This window comes from Notolabrus celidotus, chromosome 5, assembly GCF_009762535.1.
Source record: "Notolabrus celidotus isolate fNotCel1 chromosome 5, fNotCel1.pri, whole genome shotgun sequence".
NCBI classification, from domain to species: Eukaryota; Metazoa; Chordata; class Actinopteri; order Labriformes; family Labridae; genus Notolabrus; species Notolabrus celidotus.
In genome coordinates, this window is record NC_048276.1 from 15,308,893 (window position 1) to 15,325,866 (window position 16,974).

The 16,974-nt window shown below is 40.0% G+C and overlaps 1 protein-coding gene across 10 annotated transcripts in view; it reads right to left on the reverse strand.

Annotated features, from left to right (window-relative positions):
• Positions 1 to 16,974, reverse strand: part of msi2b (musashi RNA-binding protein 2b) — a 345,174-nt gene that overhangs the window by 23,077 nt on the left and 305,123 nt on the right. For 5 of the 10 annotated variants that reach the window (XM_034683446.1, XM_034683447.1, XM_034683444.1 and 2 more), the window contains one exon: positions 12,820 to 12,939. The exons of 1 other annotated variant lie outside the window; for it this stretch is intronic. In XM_034683446.1, coding sequence (XP_034539337.1) covers positions 12,820 to 12,939 — 120 coding nt within the window. The remainder of the gene's footprint in view (positions 1 to 12,819; positions 12,940 to 16,974) is intronic. 4 more of the 10 variants (XM_034683452.1, XM_034683448.1, XM_034683449.1 and 1 more) reach the window with 1 other exon arrangement.

Below are 16,974 nucleotides of genomic sequence, written 5' to 3' on the forward strand. Positions count from 1 at the left end.
GTCTGTACCAAGTTTGGGAAACAGAAAACCCACACTTTAACCGACACATAAACACCTTTGTCGAGGCCGTTACACACATCTATAATGTACCTGTTGATTTTTCTGTCAACAATTACACGTCTATGAGGAATAATACTTCATGCAGTCGTTCTTCTCTTCACCCTCGCTACCAGTGAGATTCCTCCGTGGCCATCAAACCACATCACTCTACAGAAGACGTCAATAAACCTGACATGCTGCTCCTCAAATTAGCTTTGAATTTTAGAGCTACCATAATTAGCTTTTCCATTTTCACCAATGTCATTTAAAAATAGCGTGAAAGAAACTAACAGCTCTTTTGCTGTCTGGCCTTGCTTTCACTTTCCATTTGAAATAATCTTTTCTGAATGAATGGCTGAGTAATTAACAGCACTAGACACCCTTTTCTCAGAGCACAGACATTTCATAAATAATACATATTTAATGTCTTGTCATTTTGTGTTCAGAGGAGCTTGGCTAATTAATTTTAACAGATGATTTCTTTTTGCATTTACTCACCCATACTCAGGCCTCTGTTTTTTATTTTTTTTCACTTTTCATTTTTATGCCTTCTTTTCCCTTTCCATGCTGCTCTTTCCGGTAATGGACAAACTCAACAGAAATTATGAGGAAATGTGAACGCTGAATGCACAACAGTGTAGTAAATCAGTGCCCACTCATTTGGCTTTAATGCAGATTTGAACCTGTCTGGAGTCTGGTCTGGTTGGGCTGAGAAAGGCCACTTGGTTAACTACAGTCAGCACAGATTATCTTGTCTGGAGCAGGCTCAGAGCTGACAGCCCTGGCCTTTTGGCTGAGCACAGTTTTTCATACATGTCTGGTCATGCCTGTGTGGTCTTAAGAAAACTAAGACTCACTATGACTAAAATCTGTGAGTGCTACCGGCTATATCTAACCGCCATTCTGATACAGAGGAAAGAAAAGCTCTAAATAACTATGAGAATAACTATGTTTTGTAGCAACTCTGTCTCAGATATTATATGTTCTATTACCCAGCGGTGTTAGATAGTTTGTTGGATAACAGCACTGACTGAATCTCAACAGAAAAGCCAACGCCAGGGACAATCTGACCACACATATCATGTCAAATCAATCTAGTGGAAGGAGTCCGGCACATTGCACCTCCACCTACTGACACTGTAGCAAAAGCTTTAGCCTCCTATAGCATCAGTAAACGACAAGGACTAAACAACATCTTTAATATTACTTTCACAATTCTTTGTTTGGAGAAGGTCATTTTTAGATTTGTGGTTAATGGCTGACCAGTCACCAGCAAAGAAAAGAAGAAGAGATGAGATAAACAGCGCAGAAACAGTGAGGGGGGTTAAACACAGTATGGGCTTTGGCAGAGTTGCAGGGCAGTGGAAATGTCAACAGACTTTAAAGTGACAGAGTAGAAGACTGTAGGCCAGTGCTGCAGTAATTTTTACGCATCAGTTTAAAATCCTGCTAACGTTTTGACTTCATAAAAATGTGACGTGTAATGTTAACTGAGTCCACAAGAAGGCTAATAATATACTGCTGCCCTGGAAGCTCTAATAACTGGGAAATCTGAGGGACTAGTTTTTCAGCAGAATGAAGTAATACTTCTTAAAATAGTAAGTTATCTTAAAAGCAACATTTAGCATCAGCTTGATTAACTCTTTAGTCAGTAGGATAAAGAGGAAGGATAAAGTGTACTGAGCAGATGTGTTGCGGTCTTGCTCACCCTTTTGGGGTTGTAATCATTGACTGTATAAAATATGGACATAGTATCCGTGATGTCACCCATCTGTTTCTGAAGAGCCGTTTGATGCCAATCGTCGACACCAGCCATATTGCTGCTGTCGAGCAATTGTGACGTAAAGACACATATTTTTAGACCGGAGGTTGCCGCTTGGTTGTAATCCACATAACCACCCACTCACGATACATCATCCCTTCCCAAATGGATTGGCAAATCTTCTCTCATCTTAAATATTTCAACTTCAATGTATTAATTTTTAAAACTGTACATATAGTAATACCACTATGTGTATTATACAAAAGATTCAGCACTAACTGTATTCCAGACAAAATACTCCTATTAAAGCTCCATGAAGTTTTCTTCACAGAGTGTGTTACGTGTGCAGCCCCTGGAGGGCAGAGTGGTGATGTCCCTGAAGGCCTGTGCCTGTAACCTCAGAGCATCTGCTACCCACAGCTGTGAGAGCCGCGGCTATGTGGCGGGGCCGCAAAGGGACACTTTGCCCTCCCCAATGTGTCACATCTTTCCCTGGGCCTTAAACAAAAACCCAAGCAGGATGAGCTTGGCATGCCTGCTTGTGTTATTTTGCACCGAGTGCGTGTAAAGCGCCTCTGGCTTCAGAGCAGAGCTCTGCTGATTAGCATCTGGGACAAATGGACACACGAAAGTGCCAGATTGATTGAGACCAGTGCACACAGCCAATCCTGGTCTCAGACACAGATAAAGATACGGAAGCGTGTTGAGTGCAAATTATTGATGATCTAAATCTGGATAAATTTGTCTCATGAGTTTCATATGATTCACTGGTTAAAAAGGCGCCAGAAGGATTGAGATGTGGGAAAAAAATCTAAGAAGAGAAACATGTAACTGAGAGGAGAAATGGGTTCTCGAGAGTATGAAGACTATCCGTTCCAATCAGACTGGCTGGGAACCGTCTCCAAATCATATCACAGTCCAATATCTGCACAACACTGACCACAGCCAACTCTATTTCAGTTTCAAACACCTGAGTCAAGTCCGACATACTGTACATAACAAGTAGCCAGACCTCTAAAGGCAGCTGAATGGGTCTTTGTGTACTCTGCAGGTAGAGCTGAGATCTGAGACTGACATTTGAGCCTCCCAGAAAGCTCAGAGGGACTCAGGAAAACACTCAAGCAGAGTAGACTGGGACCTGTGAAGTTCCCTGGACTGTCAGAACCATCTGCATCCTCTGCATTTTTCTGTTTTTCATCTGACAATGCTATAACACAGGAGATTTCACCTTAGTCTACTTTAAAGTGAAGAAAACTGAAATATAAGTAGTTGTCTTGAACGAATGAATAAAATCAGTGACATTTTCAATCATTTCCTCAAAAATGAACGTCAAGTTAAAGGCTCAAAAATGATTAATGTGAATCCTTTTTATTAAGCAAGTTGTTGCTGACATAAATAGTCACTATTAGTATTCAGTTAATGTATCAACTACCTGTCAAAGTCAGTTAAAGAGGCAGCTATGGCTTATTTATGCAGATTCATCCTTCATATCAACAGCAGAGGTGGATACAACTTGTCCAAAAAGCAGCCCAGGTTCTGGTGCATGCATTAGTCATCTCCAAATTAGCAATTTTCTCCTTCCTGCTATACTTTGCAGATGTTCAGCCCCACTAATGGATATAACTTTTCTGCCCTTTGCATCCTCCCGTGGCCCCCTGCAGTGGTCTGAATCAGTTTAAAGTCCATGGTACCAGTTTGGGCCAGCACCTCTCTACCTCTAGGCGATGATAAACTGTGGCCAGATCTCTCTGATCTGCTTCTTGCCGGGAGCCAAAGTCTCTCAAACGTCCTCACAAACAAGAAGACTAGTCCTTGTTCTCGCTCTTTTGTAGTGGAACAAGCTCCTGGTCGAGATCAGGGCAGCAAAAACACCTCTCCATCTTAGAGTACAGACTGAAGAACAACCTCTTCAAAGAGCATCTGAACTCCTCCTGCCTTGGATTCAACTTTGACTGAATAAAACATGAAGCCTTCACTGTCTTTACTGCGCTCGAATAAGAACAACTCAGTGGTATGTTCTCTAACTGGGATAACTGGGACTTTTTTAGAAAGTTGTCTACAAAGGGCAATAATATGAACTTGAAACTCTTAATAAATCTCCTTGATAAAGATGAAGGCCTATTGCACAGCATGTTAATCTGTGGTTTTCTGCTTGCATGTGAAGTTTACGTCCCATTTAGGGTTGGGAATTGATAAGATTTTATCAATGTCAATGCCATTGTCGATTCTGCTTATCACTCCAATTCCTTACCAATTCTCTTAACGATCCCTGAGTATTCTTTTGAGGGGAAAAAAAGTAGTTCTACACAGTCTTCCGCACCAAAAGGAACCATTTTATTTTTTCAAAAATTATGTCTGCACAAGACTGAACATGAACATATTCAACTTGAACATACTGAACAATAGGTTGACCTCATTCTCGGCCCCGTGAGTCCGGACGTGGCCCCTCGAGCCTGGATGTAAAGATTTTGAATCTTGAGAGGACAAACGCTTTCCTCCAGGGGTCATCGCGGAGGTATTTTACCTGCTCTCAGTGCCTCAATTTCGGCCGCGTGAGTCCTGACATGGCCTCTTGAGCCCGAGGGAAAGCGCCCAGACTCCGAAAGAGGAGAGGTAGGCGGGGGTTCGCCTCCCCGACGCAAACATGTTCACATGGAACCCTTCTACACTACGGCCTGATGCGAACCCCAAGCTTCGAGGCTGAGTCGACAAATGCTTCAGCGTATTTGAGGTATTTGCACCTAGGAGTTCTGCGTCGCAGAGTGTCTGACGTAATGCAACGTACCGCAACGTGATGTGATGTCATGCTGGGAAATGAATCGTTAAGAAGAATCAATAACATTTTAGGTGTACAATTACGATGGAATTGATCAATTGGAACCGGTTCTAAGTCGGATACGGTTTTCGATTTCCACCCGTAGTCTCATTGCATACAGCACTTATCAAGGAACTGCTTTATTCCATGTTTTAACCTGTGCAGATAATCTTTCCTCAAAAATGAAAGTTCTGCCTTGAAAAATTGTTAAACAACTATAATTTTTTAACAAACAATAATTAAGTTTCAACATTGATTTGTCTGGTTTCTGTAGACTTCTGTTATAATCAGGATACTAACTGGGAGCATAAAGTATACATCTGGGTAAATCAATATAAGAAAAATCAACATGACTATATTTTTGTCTTATTTCACCGCTGTGCTCTCCTGCTTTCTTTTACAAAACTATTGTATTGATAAAAGTAAAAATAGGCATCTCAAAGACATTCAACTGAAGGTAGCATGACACAGTATCACAGCAAAGTTTGAAAGCCGGTGCCAGGTCTACCTCTTCACTAACTTTCCTTGTTATGGTACACAACTATCACTGCGTCTGGGGTATAGTTTGCTGCAAGTGGTGGGACACAGTGAGAAGTCCAAAATACACCTTGTCATCAGCAGAGGACTGTCAGAGAGGGGAGTCAGCATGCTGTCATTTTGTCTGTGGAGCAGTGCAAGCCGGGTGAAAGTGCCCTCTGTCAGGGAGAGAAAATGTCTCCCACGTTCTCTCTGTGGCTGACAAACTAGACTCACTGCACACAGGAGGGAAAATCTGTACAAAGCAGTGTCTCTAAGAGAAACAAATCACAAACATAAGTAACACAATGTATAAGTGTAAAGAATTATTTGGCTCAGGTAGATTTCAGGCATGTTTATGGAGACGATTTTTGTAGATTAACTATTATAACTCTGAATGTCGGTCGAGGGGACACCCTGTGCAGCCTTCCTCTGGATCAAAGCAGACATCAGCCAAACTCCACACTCTCAGACTCATGGACTTTTAGGGGTAGTCTTATTAAGAGCACTGTCCCACTGTCACATCATTAGATGGGTGAGCTCTGCAAATTACGCTTTCAGTGAGACTGTGGCTGTTTTTGAAACTGCCTACTATACTAGCAGTACGTACTGATTTGGCCAAAATTCAGTATGTAGTAAGCAGTACGTGAACAAGAGCAAAATCTGCAGTATGCCAAAACTCCCCAGATGTCTACTGATTCTTAAAAAAATTCACAGTATGCATCGGACCAGTCTGCCTCGTGTTCTGTTTCCCACAATGCACAGCAATCGTTCTGCTTTTTCTTTTCTCTTCTTTTTTGACGGGGGGAACTTAAATTTCATACAAACCACTTCTTACCTTTTTTTTTTTAAGTTATATTTTTGGCTTTTTTGCCTTTATTTGATAGGACAGCTGAAGAGAGACATGAAATGTGGGGAGTAGAGAGTGGGGGAAGACATGCAGGGAATGTTCGACCGGCCGGGAATCGAACTGGCGACCCCTGCAACGAGGACTGTAGCTTCTGTATGTGGGGGGCTTAGAACGCTAGGCCACCAGCGCCCCCTTCCCAACTTTTTAAATCATAATTGGATGCTAAAGAAGCAGTTTTGCGATCAGCTTGTTCATTGTTAACTTTTGCATTCCGAAACCGGAAATTCAGTGACGTCTGGCCCAGCATACTGCAACACAGATCCATCAGAACATTCGTACTACATACTAAATTGAAACGCAGTATGTAGTAGGCAGTACGTACTGTCTACTACATTAGTAGGTAGTATGTAGCAGGCCGTTTCGAAAACAGCCTGTATTTCTGCAGACTCAACTGTGGGACTTACCCAGAATTCACTGCAGACTTAGTGACGTGAAAGACAAAATTGTCCAGCCCCTAATGAGATTTCAACAAATGATTGAAGCAGCATTTAAATAAGTTTGCAAAACAACAACTTCATGACAACAAAGCAAGCATGAAATAAGTCTATTTGTTAATACTGCCTGTAGTCTAATCACTTTTGTTGTAATTTCTACCACGTTTGTAGTTGCGCCATATCCCATTTCTCATTCTTACTCCATCTCAAGCCCTCAGGCAATGCGCTCTTGACGTCATTAAAGTCTGTGAGGGCTCAGTGCTTAGGCTTTAGGACGGACACTAGGATTGGGCATATGTACATCATATGTGGTGCTCTATAGAAACTGTAGGTGGAGTCAAAGCACTAAGAATCCACACTTACATCATACTTGTTGTTTTTTTTTTTACAACCTTAATCAGCATCTTCACTGAAATATGTCAGATTTTAAACTTCAGGGATACTAAATCTGAGTAGATTTTGGTTTGAGTGTGCTGCAATTCAATCATATCACATGGCAGAGATGCAGCAAAATCTTCAGCGATTACACACTCAGAGAGGAAGGTCAAGCCTAAACAAACTGTGTCCTCTGTTCTGTGTAGAGAGAAGAGACCATTGTGTGGTCTGTTTTCGCATCATCTCCAATGCTTCATAAGTCTTCCATAAATCATCCCTCAGTCTGTTCAAAAGCCACAAACCACAGAATGAAGGACTGCACTTGTTTTATCATGAAGATGCATCGGCTCTAGAGAACATAACAGTTAATAAATGTTAACAATATAACAGGATAGCGCTACAGATATTTTATGAGTTCATTTAAATCACATTTATATCCTTTTATTTATTGCCCTCACTGTGAAAGGATTCTTGATTTGCAGACAGATCCTGCTATTTCAGTGAGTGATATTTCCCTAGAATTGCCTCGTGGCTGTTTAAGTACTCTAAAACAGGCCTGTGATGTCACTGTTTACCACTCAACCCCCCCTCTCCTTCCCTCACCTCCTGTTCATAGTCATTTGCTTGTCTCCCTTCCATTTGCAGCTGTCAGAATTAAACTGTACATAATGGTTGCCATCACGTCCCTTGCTTCCTGGCTGCTGCTAACCCCAAATCAACATTCCTGCTTCTTAGTGATGTTCATTGCAATTGTTGGGCAAATTGTTTGTTTTGAACATGCAAAAATCGCACAGCGCGATGTGAAGGAAAAAAGCATCTGATTGGCTTACAGTGTTCCCTGTGTTGATTTGAATTGAGTGCAAATGAGGACAAAAGGGAGTGTTTGTATGTGAGTGTGCACATGGCAATACTTTATCTCCATGACAGACGCTCATTCCGCCACTGCATGTTTATACCGACATGTGTTCATCTTCATCAACTGATTTTATACTCACAAACCAGACAGCATCAGAGTCAGATTTACAGCAGATTTTTTCCTAACAGGCTTCTAATAGTTTGTCTGATTAGAGAAGACACTTTCCTCTAAAGCCTGGAAGCTGTGTGTGCAGTCAGGGGAGCGTTTATTGACAGCTATTGAATGATCTACAGTTGTAAGGGTGGAGGAAGCAGGATGTCTAAATGAAGCTAACAAGTCAATCAATGCAGTGTTTAAGACTCTTGTTTTTTGGAACAGCTCTCTTGGCAGATATTCATCTGTGTGTGAATAACAAGTGAGCTGTAATTATGCTTTAAAGCTCCTGTGAGGAACTTTTAGATTGAGTTGATTTTGGTGCCCCCCTGTGGACAAACAGGTCTTTGCTGATTTTGTGTTTTACGTGTGTAGTCAGTGGTTCTTGACAAAAAGTCTTATCCTGTTCTCTTTTTACAGTGAATGTACCGCTCCATGAGGATCTTTGCCTTGGAACATCAGAAAGAGTCAGTATCAGCAGTGTGCAGTTCATCACTTGGTCTGACACCTGGTTTCAGAAACCAAAAAATAACTGTACAGAAACAGTCACACTCCTTGTGGATGGTTTTGTTTTTAAATTCAGGTTACAAAGAGGTATCAAATCAAATTTCAGTATCTTTCAAAACCAGCTAACACCTCCTACCAGAAGCTTTAATGAACTATGTGTTCACAGTCAGTGTCTCTGGGAATCTAACATGATATCACGCAGGCACTGGCTGGCTAATCTGTTTTTGTTGGATATAACTGTTGCAAAAAAGTAGAGGAGCAGAATGAGTTTGATTGGCATTGAAACAACAAAGCAACATTTATAGGTAAGATATCTAAAACGGTTCTAAAACGGTCCGGTAGAAATAAAGAGTTGAAAACAAAAAAGAAAACTGAACAGACTTTGGTTCAAAGATCTGCTCCTGAGTATTAATATAATTTCTATAATTTTCTTTACCTCTGTATTTCACTATAAGGAGGCTTGTTTACTATAAACAGTGATTATAATATATGTTCTTAAATGACAAAAGCAACACATATCTTAAACAGGAAAAGTAATATATTCTTGGCATTAGTCAAATATTTGGACTACATTTGAATGTGCACATTTTTTCAAAGCTATATAAGGAGATTTCAAGGAAAAACTATTATATTTCATATGATCTTATATCCAGTAAAGAAGCATGCTGTGGCTTTAAAAAAAAAAAAAGCTTCAAAAGCTTGAATTATAGATGTTTTCCACCAAATATCTTTTGATTTGAATATTTTGTTTTGGGAATATTTTGAGTATCTGGAGAGTTCATGTTGTTACATTGCAAAGAGTAAGTCTAACTCATTATAATTTACCTGCTTTAACTTGGATACTATGGGCCCTTTGAGTAAGACCCTGAAATACCCGCCCCACCTCTGTTCCTGTTTTGGTTTATTTACCTGTTTTATTTTTAGCTCTATTCTATGTAAAGCGACTTTGAGTATTCAGAAAAGCGCACTATAAATCCTTTGAATTATTCTTATTTATTATTAATACCCGAAGCAGATGAGCAACATATTGTTAGGTATTTTTTGGCTGTTTTACGTTACAAAATGATGAATCTTGTGAAATAACAGAACTTAAAAATACAGATACCATTTAAGAAACGTTCTGACACTGTAAATCCCATCACTGGTACACTGCCCTTTAAATGAGATGTTCTCAAATACAGTGAGTTACCGATTATTACAAGTGTCAACATTTGAGCTGCACGTTATTTCCTATGATTCAACTTTCAGTACCCATGAAACTTTGTAATAAATTAGTTTCACAGAGCCCCATGTAATCTAAAGTTACTATGACGACCACACAGAACCAGTTTGAACTTGTTTTTCTGGCCGTGCAGATTCTTGTTGGGGTCAGTAATGCATGAAGTCTCAAAGGAATTGCACTATTTTAAAGTTTAAAACAAGCTGTGGAGGTGACACCACAGGCTGAGCTGCAGCCTACTGAGCAGATTAAACTTTGTGAACACATTTAATGTTTGCAGAGTAACATGAGTACACCCAGAACTTCAGCTAAAGGCTATGGTAATTTGAGTTTACATGCTGGTGTGCAGGTAAAGATTACTGAGTTTGTAAGTATGTTACATTCATAAGCATGGCTTTCACTGAGGTATTGGCCCATGTTACTGTGGATAAGTAACTTTAGCATTTCAGTGTTGTTTGGGAAAGCCTACAGCTAACACTTCCATAATACAGTATGATATGATGTGACAGAATGAATGGGCTTTTTTAGGGATAAAAGGAATTTATATGGGGACTATTCTTATTTGTGAAACAAAGAGGAGTCTCTCTTTTGTCTCTGTGAGGAGAAAATGTCTCCTGCCCAGAGGATTGTTTTGATGGTTTCAGAATTCAGGCTGGAATCTCACCACAGCATTTACCCACCATTTCTCACCTGCTCTCCATCTTTCCCTTGGTCACGCTTCAGGTAATAACTCATGGACTAGTGAGTCCAAACTAACATTGTATTGTGTGTTCAAGTTTGGTAGCTTGCATTTGCAGGTGAAGTAGCTATTTAGCTGCCGTGCCAGATCTGACACCTACGTTATTTATTTTTTGGTTAAAGCAAATTACTGAGGCAGATCGTGAGTGAGTGAACATCTAAAAAATGAACTGAAAGTTATAAGAGAAACACAGCTGACCTTTAGATTATTATTTTGTGATCTGTCAGATATGTCATTTTGCACAAGTGGTTGAAATATCTATATTAAAGTTCAAGATGAAATTTAGCTCTCTTATAAAATGAAGCATCATAGAAAGACAGAAATGAGTTTTTGCAGAAAATGCACAAAGTCATAGCTCACACAGACTGCAGCAGTAAACAAAACTGTAGAGTTGAGTCATACTCTCTTTTTAACAGGTCTCTACTACATATGAACACAAACTACGAGTCCACTTGCAGCAGTTTTACTCCTGCAAGACTTAAAGAATGAATCATCACCTGTACTCATCAAGATGACACCTCATGAATTATTATTTATTCGTCCCCTGTTAACTGAGTGTTATGTTGATTAACCATAGAATAGTTGTAATGTACGAGGTCACTTGGCTGGGAGAAGCTCAGAGAAGTGAGGGGCCATAAAAAGCTGGATAAACATCATCATGGAGTGAATCTCAGCACAGACTGGTCCTAATAATGTGGCTGCTGCTTGCTGAACTCTCTGCCTGACTGACACACTCGCTCCGAAGTATTCTTTCAAACTTTTCAGACTTCTGAAGTCTTTCAAAGATTTACTCTGAGACTTCAAACACTGACAGTGAAACTAACTCACAGGTACATAAACCTGGTTTAGACAATCAAACATGGCTGTCGGGCTGACACGGCTTGTGCAAGACTCTTTTAACTGTGAGTTCATACTTTGGGGGTAGGGAGTGGAGATCTAACTTTTTCTTTTAATGGTCGGGGGATTTTTGAAGTCATGTTTAAAGGGACCGACAGCAAAGGAGACACTGAGCTGCCCCTCATTAATCAGTGTACTTTCAGAGGTTTGGCATGTTAGAAATTGTTGGTAAATTCAGCAATAGCTGGCAATTTTGTTCAAAAGAGAAAATAAATGTACTCTTACTGAAAATAAAATCAAATTAGTGTTCAAATCAAACTGTTGGTCATGTCTCGGGGGTTACATTCTAATCTGTGTTTTTGGACAGGCTTTGTTCATTTTGCAGTACACATTTCAAGCACTGATTTTTGATTGGTTCTATTGTTTGAATTTGCACCACCTCTCCTCTGCCAGTCTAATCAATACACATTATTCTAGGCAATCTGAGTCGGCCATGCCTGTGACCATGTCAAGGTAGACGGCCATGTCATCAGACAAGAATGCTTTTTCCATCCTAATTCCACAATATGTTCTACATGGAATCAGAAGAGGTTTATTAAATAATGATACACTAAATGTAATGTATTTAGGATTTTTCAGCAGCTAATTTTGAAAAAAAAACATAAAAAGTATCATGGTCAAATTTAGTGTATCAGTAGAAATAATAAAGTGGTTAGGTTACTTACATTATTAAAAGGATAAGTGGAACTTTTTCATATTACATTTCAAAAATAACTTCCCCAACTGGTACTGAATGTACAACATTTTAGGTAGTGGGTTAACACTGTTATAGGTTTAAGAATTTAGTGAAGTGATAAACTAATTTAATGAAAGTTGCAAGAATTAGAGAAGTTATTTAGTTACTAATCAAAAAATATTGTATATGAAGAGTTCATTTGCAAAAACAGGTAATTCTTTTTTTATAAATTTTCAAAAAAACATATTTATTTTTAAGATATATTCCTAATAAAGTTACATTTTCAAGATACCTCTGATTAGTAAAGTCATTTTGACTTAGTCAAAGCCACCCAACCTCAGTTGATTGATAATACCAAAAGCTAGTATTCGAAAAAATGTGTTTTTGGAACATTTTTTAAATTTTTCAAAAGTGAGTTAAATGTTTTTGCAAATGAACTCTTAAAATTAGTATTTAAATAATATTAACAGTTTGATTTTATGTTACTGTTTAAAATGTGTTTCTGAATTGTTCAGTGTGATTTTGATGCTTTACACACAAATAGAAGAATTTGTACGAATGTTAAATCTAAGCCAAACAGTTGATGTTGAGTATTAGGTTTTATGGATGCTGTACATAATCATATTTCTCTGACCCCAACATCAGAAATATTTGGGTTACACTTACAAAATATAGTTGGACAGTATTGCCAATTTATGAGTAAGATCAAAGTTCCATTTTTTACAGTGTAAGCACCGTGTATAAACAGAGATCTTGAATAAGATCTATTTTTTATGTCTCTGTGTGTGTGATGCCGTCACTCTAAGATCAAACTGTGTGTGTGTGTGCGTGGGGGCTCGAGGGACTATGTCTATGGGGAGAAGCAGAGCAGGAGAAGTTGGAGAGAGCAGCAGCCACACAGAACATGGACAGAGCGTTTACCTGGCCCTGTGCTCTGTGGGTACGCCAAGTAGCCGCCTCTTCCACGGGCCCCCCTACCTGAGCCACGCGCTGCTGCTACCGCCGCCGCTGCCACCGGTCCGTATGCTGTTGCTGGGAAGCCTGCAGGCACATACACACACATACACACACACATGAACATCACTACCTGTGCATGTATGAGCTCACCTCAGAGCTACAGGAGCATGTTGATACCAGCTCTTTGCCACAGTGTGAGATGAAAGTATAGCTGTCAGGGACAAGGAGGAAATGACAGAATAACCTAGAGATGAGCACAGGCACTGTGCCAGTAACTGTTACCGTTTACTTTCATTAACTGGATACACCATGTTTTAATCATTTAAATATCATAACTGCATTACTGTAAATGGTGTCAAAGCCATCTACTTCAGTTTATCAATACATTTTCATTCATATCGCACCACATCTTAAAGATGTTTTCTCACAACACAGTACAAAAAAGCAGGTCTAAACTGCACTCTTTGTTGTAATAATGATAGAGTCCTAATTAAACTGCCATGAGCAAGAACCTGGCCACAGTGAGGGAACAAAACAAACTTCCTTTTAAAAGGCATACATCTTGAGCAGAACCAGGCTTGTTTATTAACAGCCATCTGCTACAGCATCATGTTTAAAAGGCAACCTGTGACATTCAGTGGTGGACAAAGTACACAGCTTCATTACTTAAGTCAAAGTATAGATACTCCAGGTCAAATATTACTCCAACACAAGTGAAAGTTGTTGTGTCAGATTGTTACTTGAGTTAAAGTACTGAAGTTCTTGCTCTTAAAAATACTTAAGTATTCAAAGTACTTCTTAAACAATCTCAAAACGTTGTATATTCACAAAGCATAAATGCAGTCAAGACTACATAGAAGTACATTATGTTACATTATGTTTATCTAGAAACCATTATTTTGAATCTCTAAAAACTATAACATGGAATAAAAACAGAAACTAAGTTACTCCAAGCACCAAGCTACCTTTGAATTTCAGACTTTGAACTTTAGAATTGATCCATAAGCTGCCTGTGAAATATTAGATACAAATAAAAAAACGCGGACACAGGTGCAGCTTTAACGTCAAACGACAAACTACATTCAAAACACTCTTTATAATCTCATTCACAGTAACTACGCTGAAGTGATTATTATGTAGTGCATAGTATGACAGTACTTGAAATGTTATCTTGTTTAAATTTTCCTTTATATGCATGTCCAAATGAAAAGGTGCAAATTCGTATTCATCCATACAACTGTGAGTGAGCTGACTTTCTCAATCCACTAGGTCCCTGATTATATTAGAGAAAGGATTCGGCTCTGGGGGGTGTTTATGTCACATGCTTTGGATGAAAGATTACAGCCACATCTGAGCTGCATAGACATGGACATAATAGCCCCTCCTCTGGGGACCGTCGCTGCATTTTGTTCAGGAGTGCTCCCAATTACTGTGACTTTGTATGGAATCAGAAATCAACCACTGTGACACAGGACAGAAAGCATACCACGATTTATTGTTGGACCTATTCAGGTAGAAGATACACGGTAAGAAAAAGAAGAAGAAAAAATCCCACTATCTGATGGAGACATCTGTCGTGTGATTTGTCGTTTAGAAGAGACTTCACACTGTTGGATTATGAGAAGACTGAACAAGTCTCTCATGCTTGTTTCCTCTTATGTAAACATTTAGACTAAGTCCTCCAACGCTGGGATTTTTGAAGCTTTTAAAGTCTCTGTAAGCATCCATAAATCAGTCCAAATTGTCAGTTTATGATACTCTAATAAGACCATGCAAATATAAATCCACTTCTTCTTTAGGGTCTGATTATTCCAACAAATATCAGCCTAATAATCAGCCTGTAATTAAGCCGACGCTGTATCTGTGAATTGTAATTACATTGTTGGCCTTAATGAACACGGTAGCTAGAGGTGGCTGACAGAGGCTAGTCCATGCCCAGGGCCCGGGCTCCTCTCTCTGCACAGGAATGGCATGTCATTAGCTGTGATGAGATTCCTCACTCTGGGCTCAACACCGTCTATGCCTAATCAGCCTCCTGAAATTATCTCCACAGGAAATGCTTTCCTCACTAGCAGAAAATAAGATAGCTAAATTCCCTCAATTGGAGCTTTTCTTGAGGTCTCTTTTAGCTTTATGTGGGTTTTTCTTCCTTGTTTAGTGCCACATTGTGGAGAGACTGTGGTTCAGACATTACAAAAATGGCACAGGACACCTTAGAGGATTATTTCTTGAATGCTGTGGAGGTGAGAGGAGCACTAGCTGGTGACCCATTTTTTCCGAGTGAGCCTTGCACTGCTATTCCGCCGTACAAAAGACTGATGAGGAGTGGGGAGGGGGGAGAGGAGGGGGTGAGTGAGAGGGGAAGGGTCAGATGAGCCGCAGCCAAAGAGAAAAACACATAGCTTTTCATCAGCCGCCTGAGAAGGAGGTAATTCACAACTCTGTCGACACAATATGACCATGAGTGTGTGTGTTGGGGTGTGAGGTGCCATCACGCTGCGACTGGGAGGCAGGTGAAGAAGAGGAAGAAATGCCACTTTGCTGCCCGACTATCTAACAGCTCAGGATGGAAAAGCAGGAGTGAGAAAGCGTGGTGGAAAAAGAATGCAGAAAAAGACGACAGAAACGGGCGAAGGAAATCAGCCACATTTATGCGACTGCAGCCACGACACACCAGGAACTGATTCTAACGGCTCAAAGGACTCTCTCCGCCTCTTTTTCACAAAAAACACAAATCAAGTCTGATGCTATGCTAATGATGGCCATGCACCCCTGCCTTTCCACTTACACTGTCCCCATGGCTGCTGTATGGAACAGTGTTTCATGCTGCACCTCTTCCTCCCTTCCCTCCCCCTCTTTCTCTCTCTCTCTGCTTTTCTAAGTGCTGAATCTATCTTCCCCTCGCTGCCATTGTCATGACACCCCCAATAGACCCACTGGCTTGGAAGTTAGTTGCGGGCAAAGTTGTGGTGAGAGATTAACTTTGCAGGATTAGGTGGGTTAATTAATAGATGGCTGCTGCTCATTGTTTTGTGCTCACGCTGTAAGAAGCCACCCAAGAGAAGCGCTGCAGCATTAAATCAATTTCATGGCCCTTTTATTACTGAGGAGATAAAGCCAATATTTAGCTTTCAATTCTTCACAATTATTGGGCCCCTGCTTTGCCACTTGAGTGGCTGCGCTTGGCTGGGGACAAGGACACATCTGTTTATGAGCTGTGGAGGCCCGGGGGCCTTGGTGTCCGGGCTCGGGGGAACTGTCCTCAGCTTTCTTTGCTCAAAGCCTGGAGCACGGAAATTTAGGCTTCTTCAGGAGAGCACGCAGAGAGGAGGAAAGATTAGACCTAAAGAAAGATGAAGGCTGTCATTTTATCCTCTCTATGCACAAATCGATTACATTGTCTCTGCAAAATTATCAACAATCTTTACATTTATATGAGTGTGCTCAGAACAAGCATTGTTGCAAATTTCTTTTTCACGTTCCCTTACTGTAAAAACTTTCTACACAAACTGCAAAAGAGCTTTAACTGACTTTCAGTACAGCTGTGAGATAAACTTGAACAGTGTATCTGTTTATTTTAACAGTTTCTAATGTAAAAAGTCAGAAACTGATGCAGCAGCAGAGTTTGATATGGTCACAAAAAGTCACTTTTGACTACCGAATGCATCATGAGGGGGGGCCCGTGTGGCCACTTAGTTTTAATCTCATACTTTGAGCCCTTTCCCAACTTCACATTCTGCTAATTTCTCTAACTTTGTTCAATTTTTACCTCAAGTCCAACTCTTGAACCCTTTCATTAATAAAGGAGCTTGATCAGGTTCAGCAGATACAATTGTGCAGAAACTGTGACCTCGACCTTTACCTGACATGATCCCATCAAATCAGAGAAATTAGTTTAATTAGCAAATTTCAAACATATTTCCTCGTTTCATTTCTGACAGATTCATTATTGTATGTTGTCCAAAATCCAAAACTAATGTAATAGCTGTATAATTGTATTGCAAAGATAACTCACCCTCAGGGAGGGAGTGAGAGAGAGTTTGTAAATATAATGAACAAAGAGACTTTGAGGGATTACATGAATAACATGTTTTAAACAACATTTGTCTCTTGACGTTT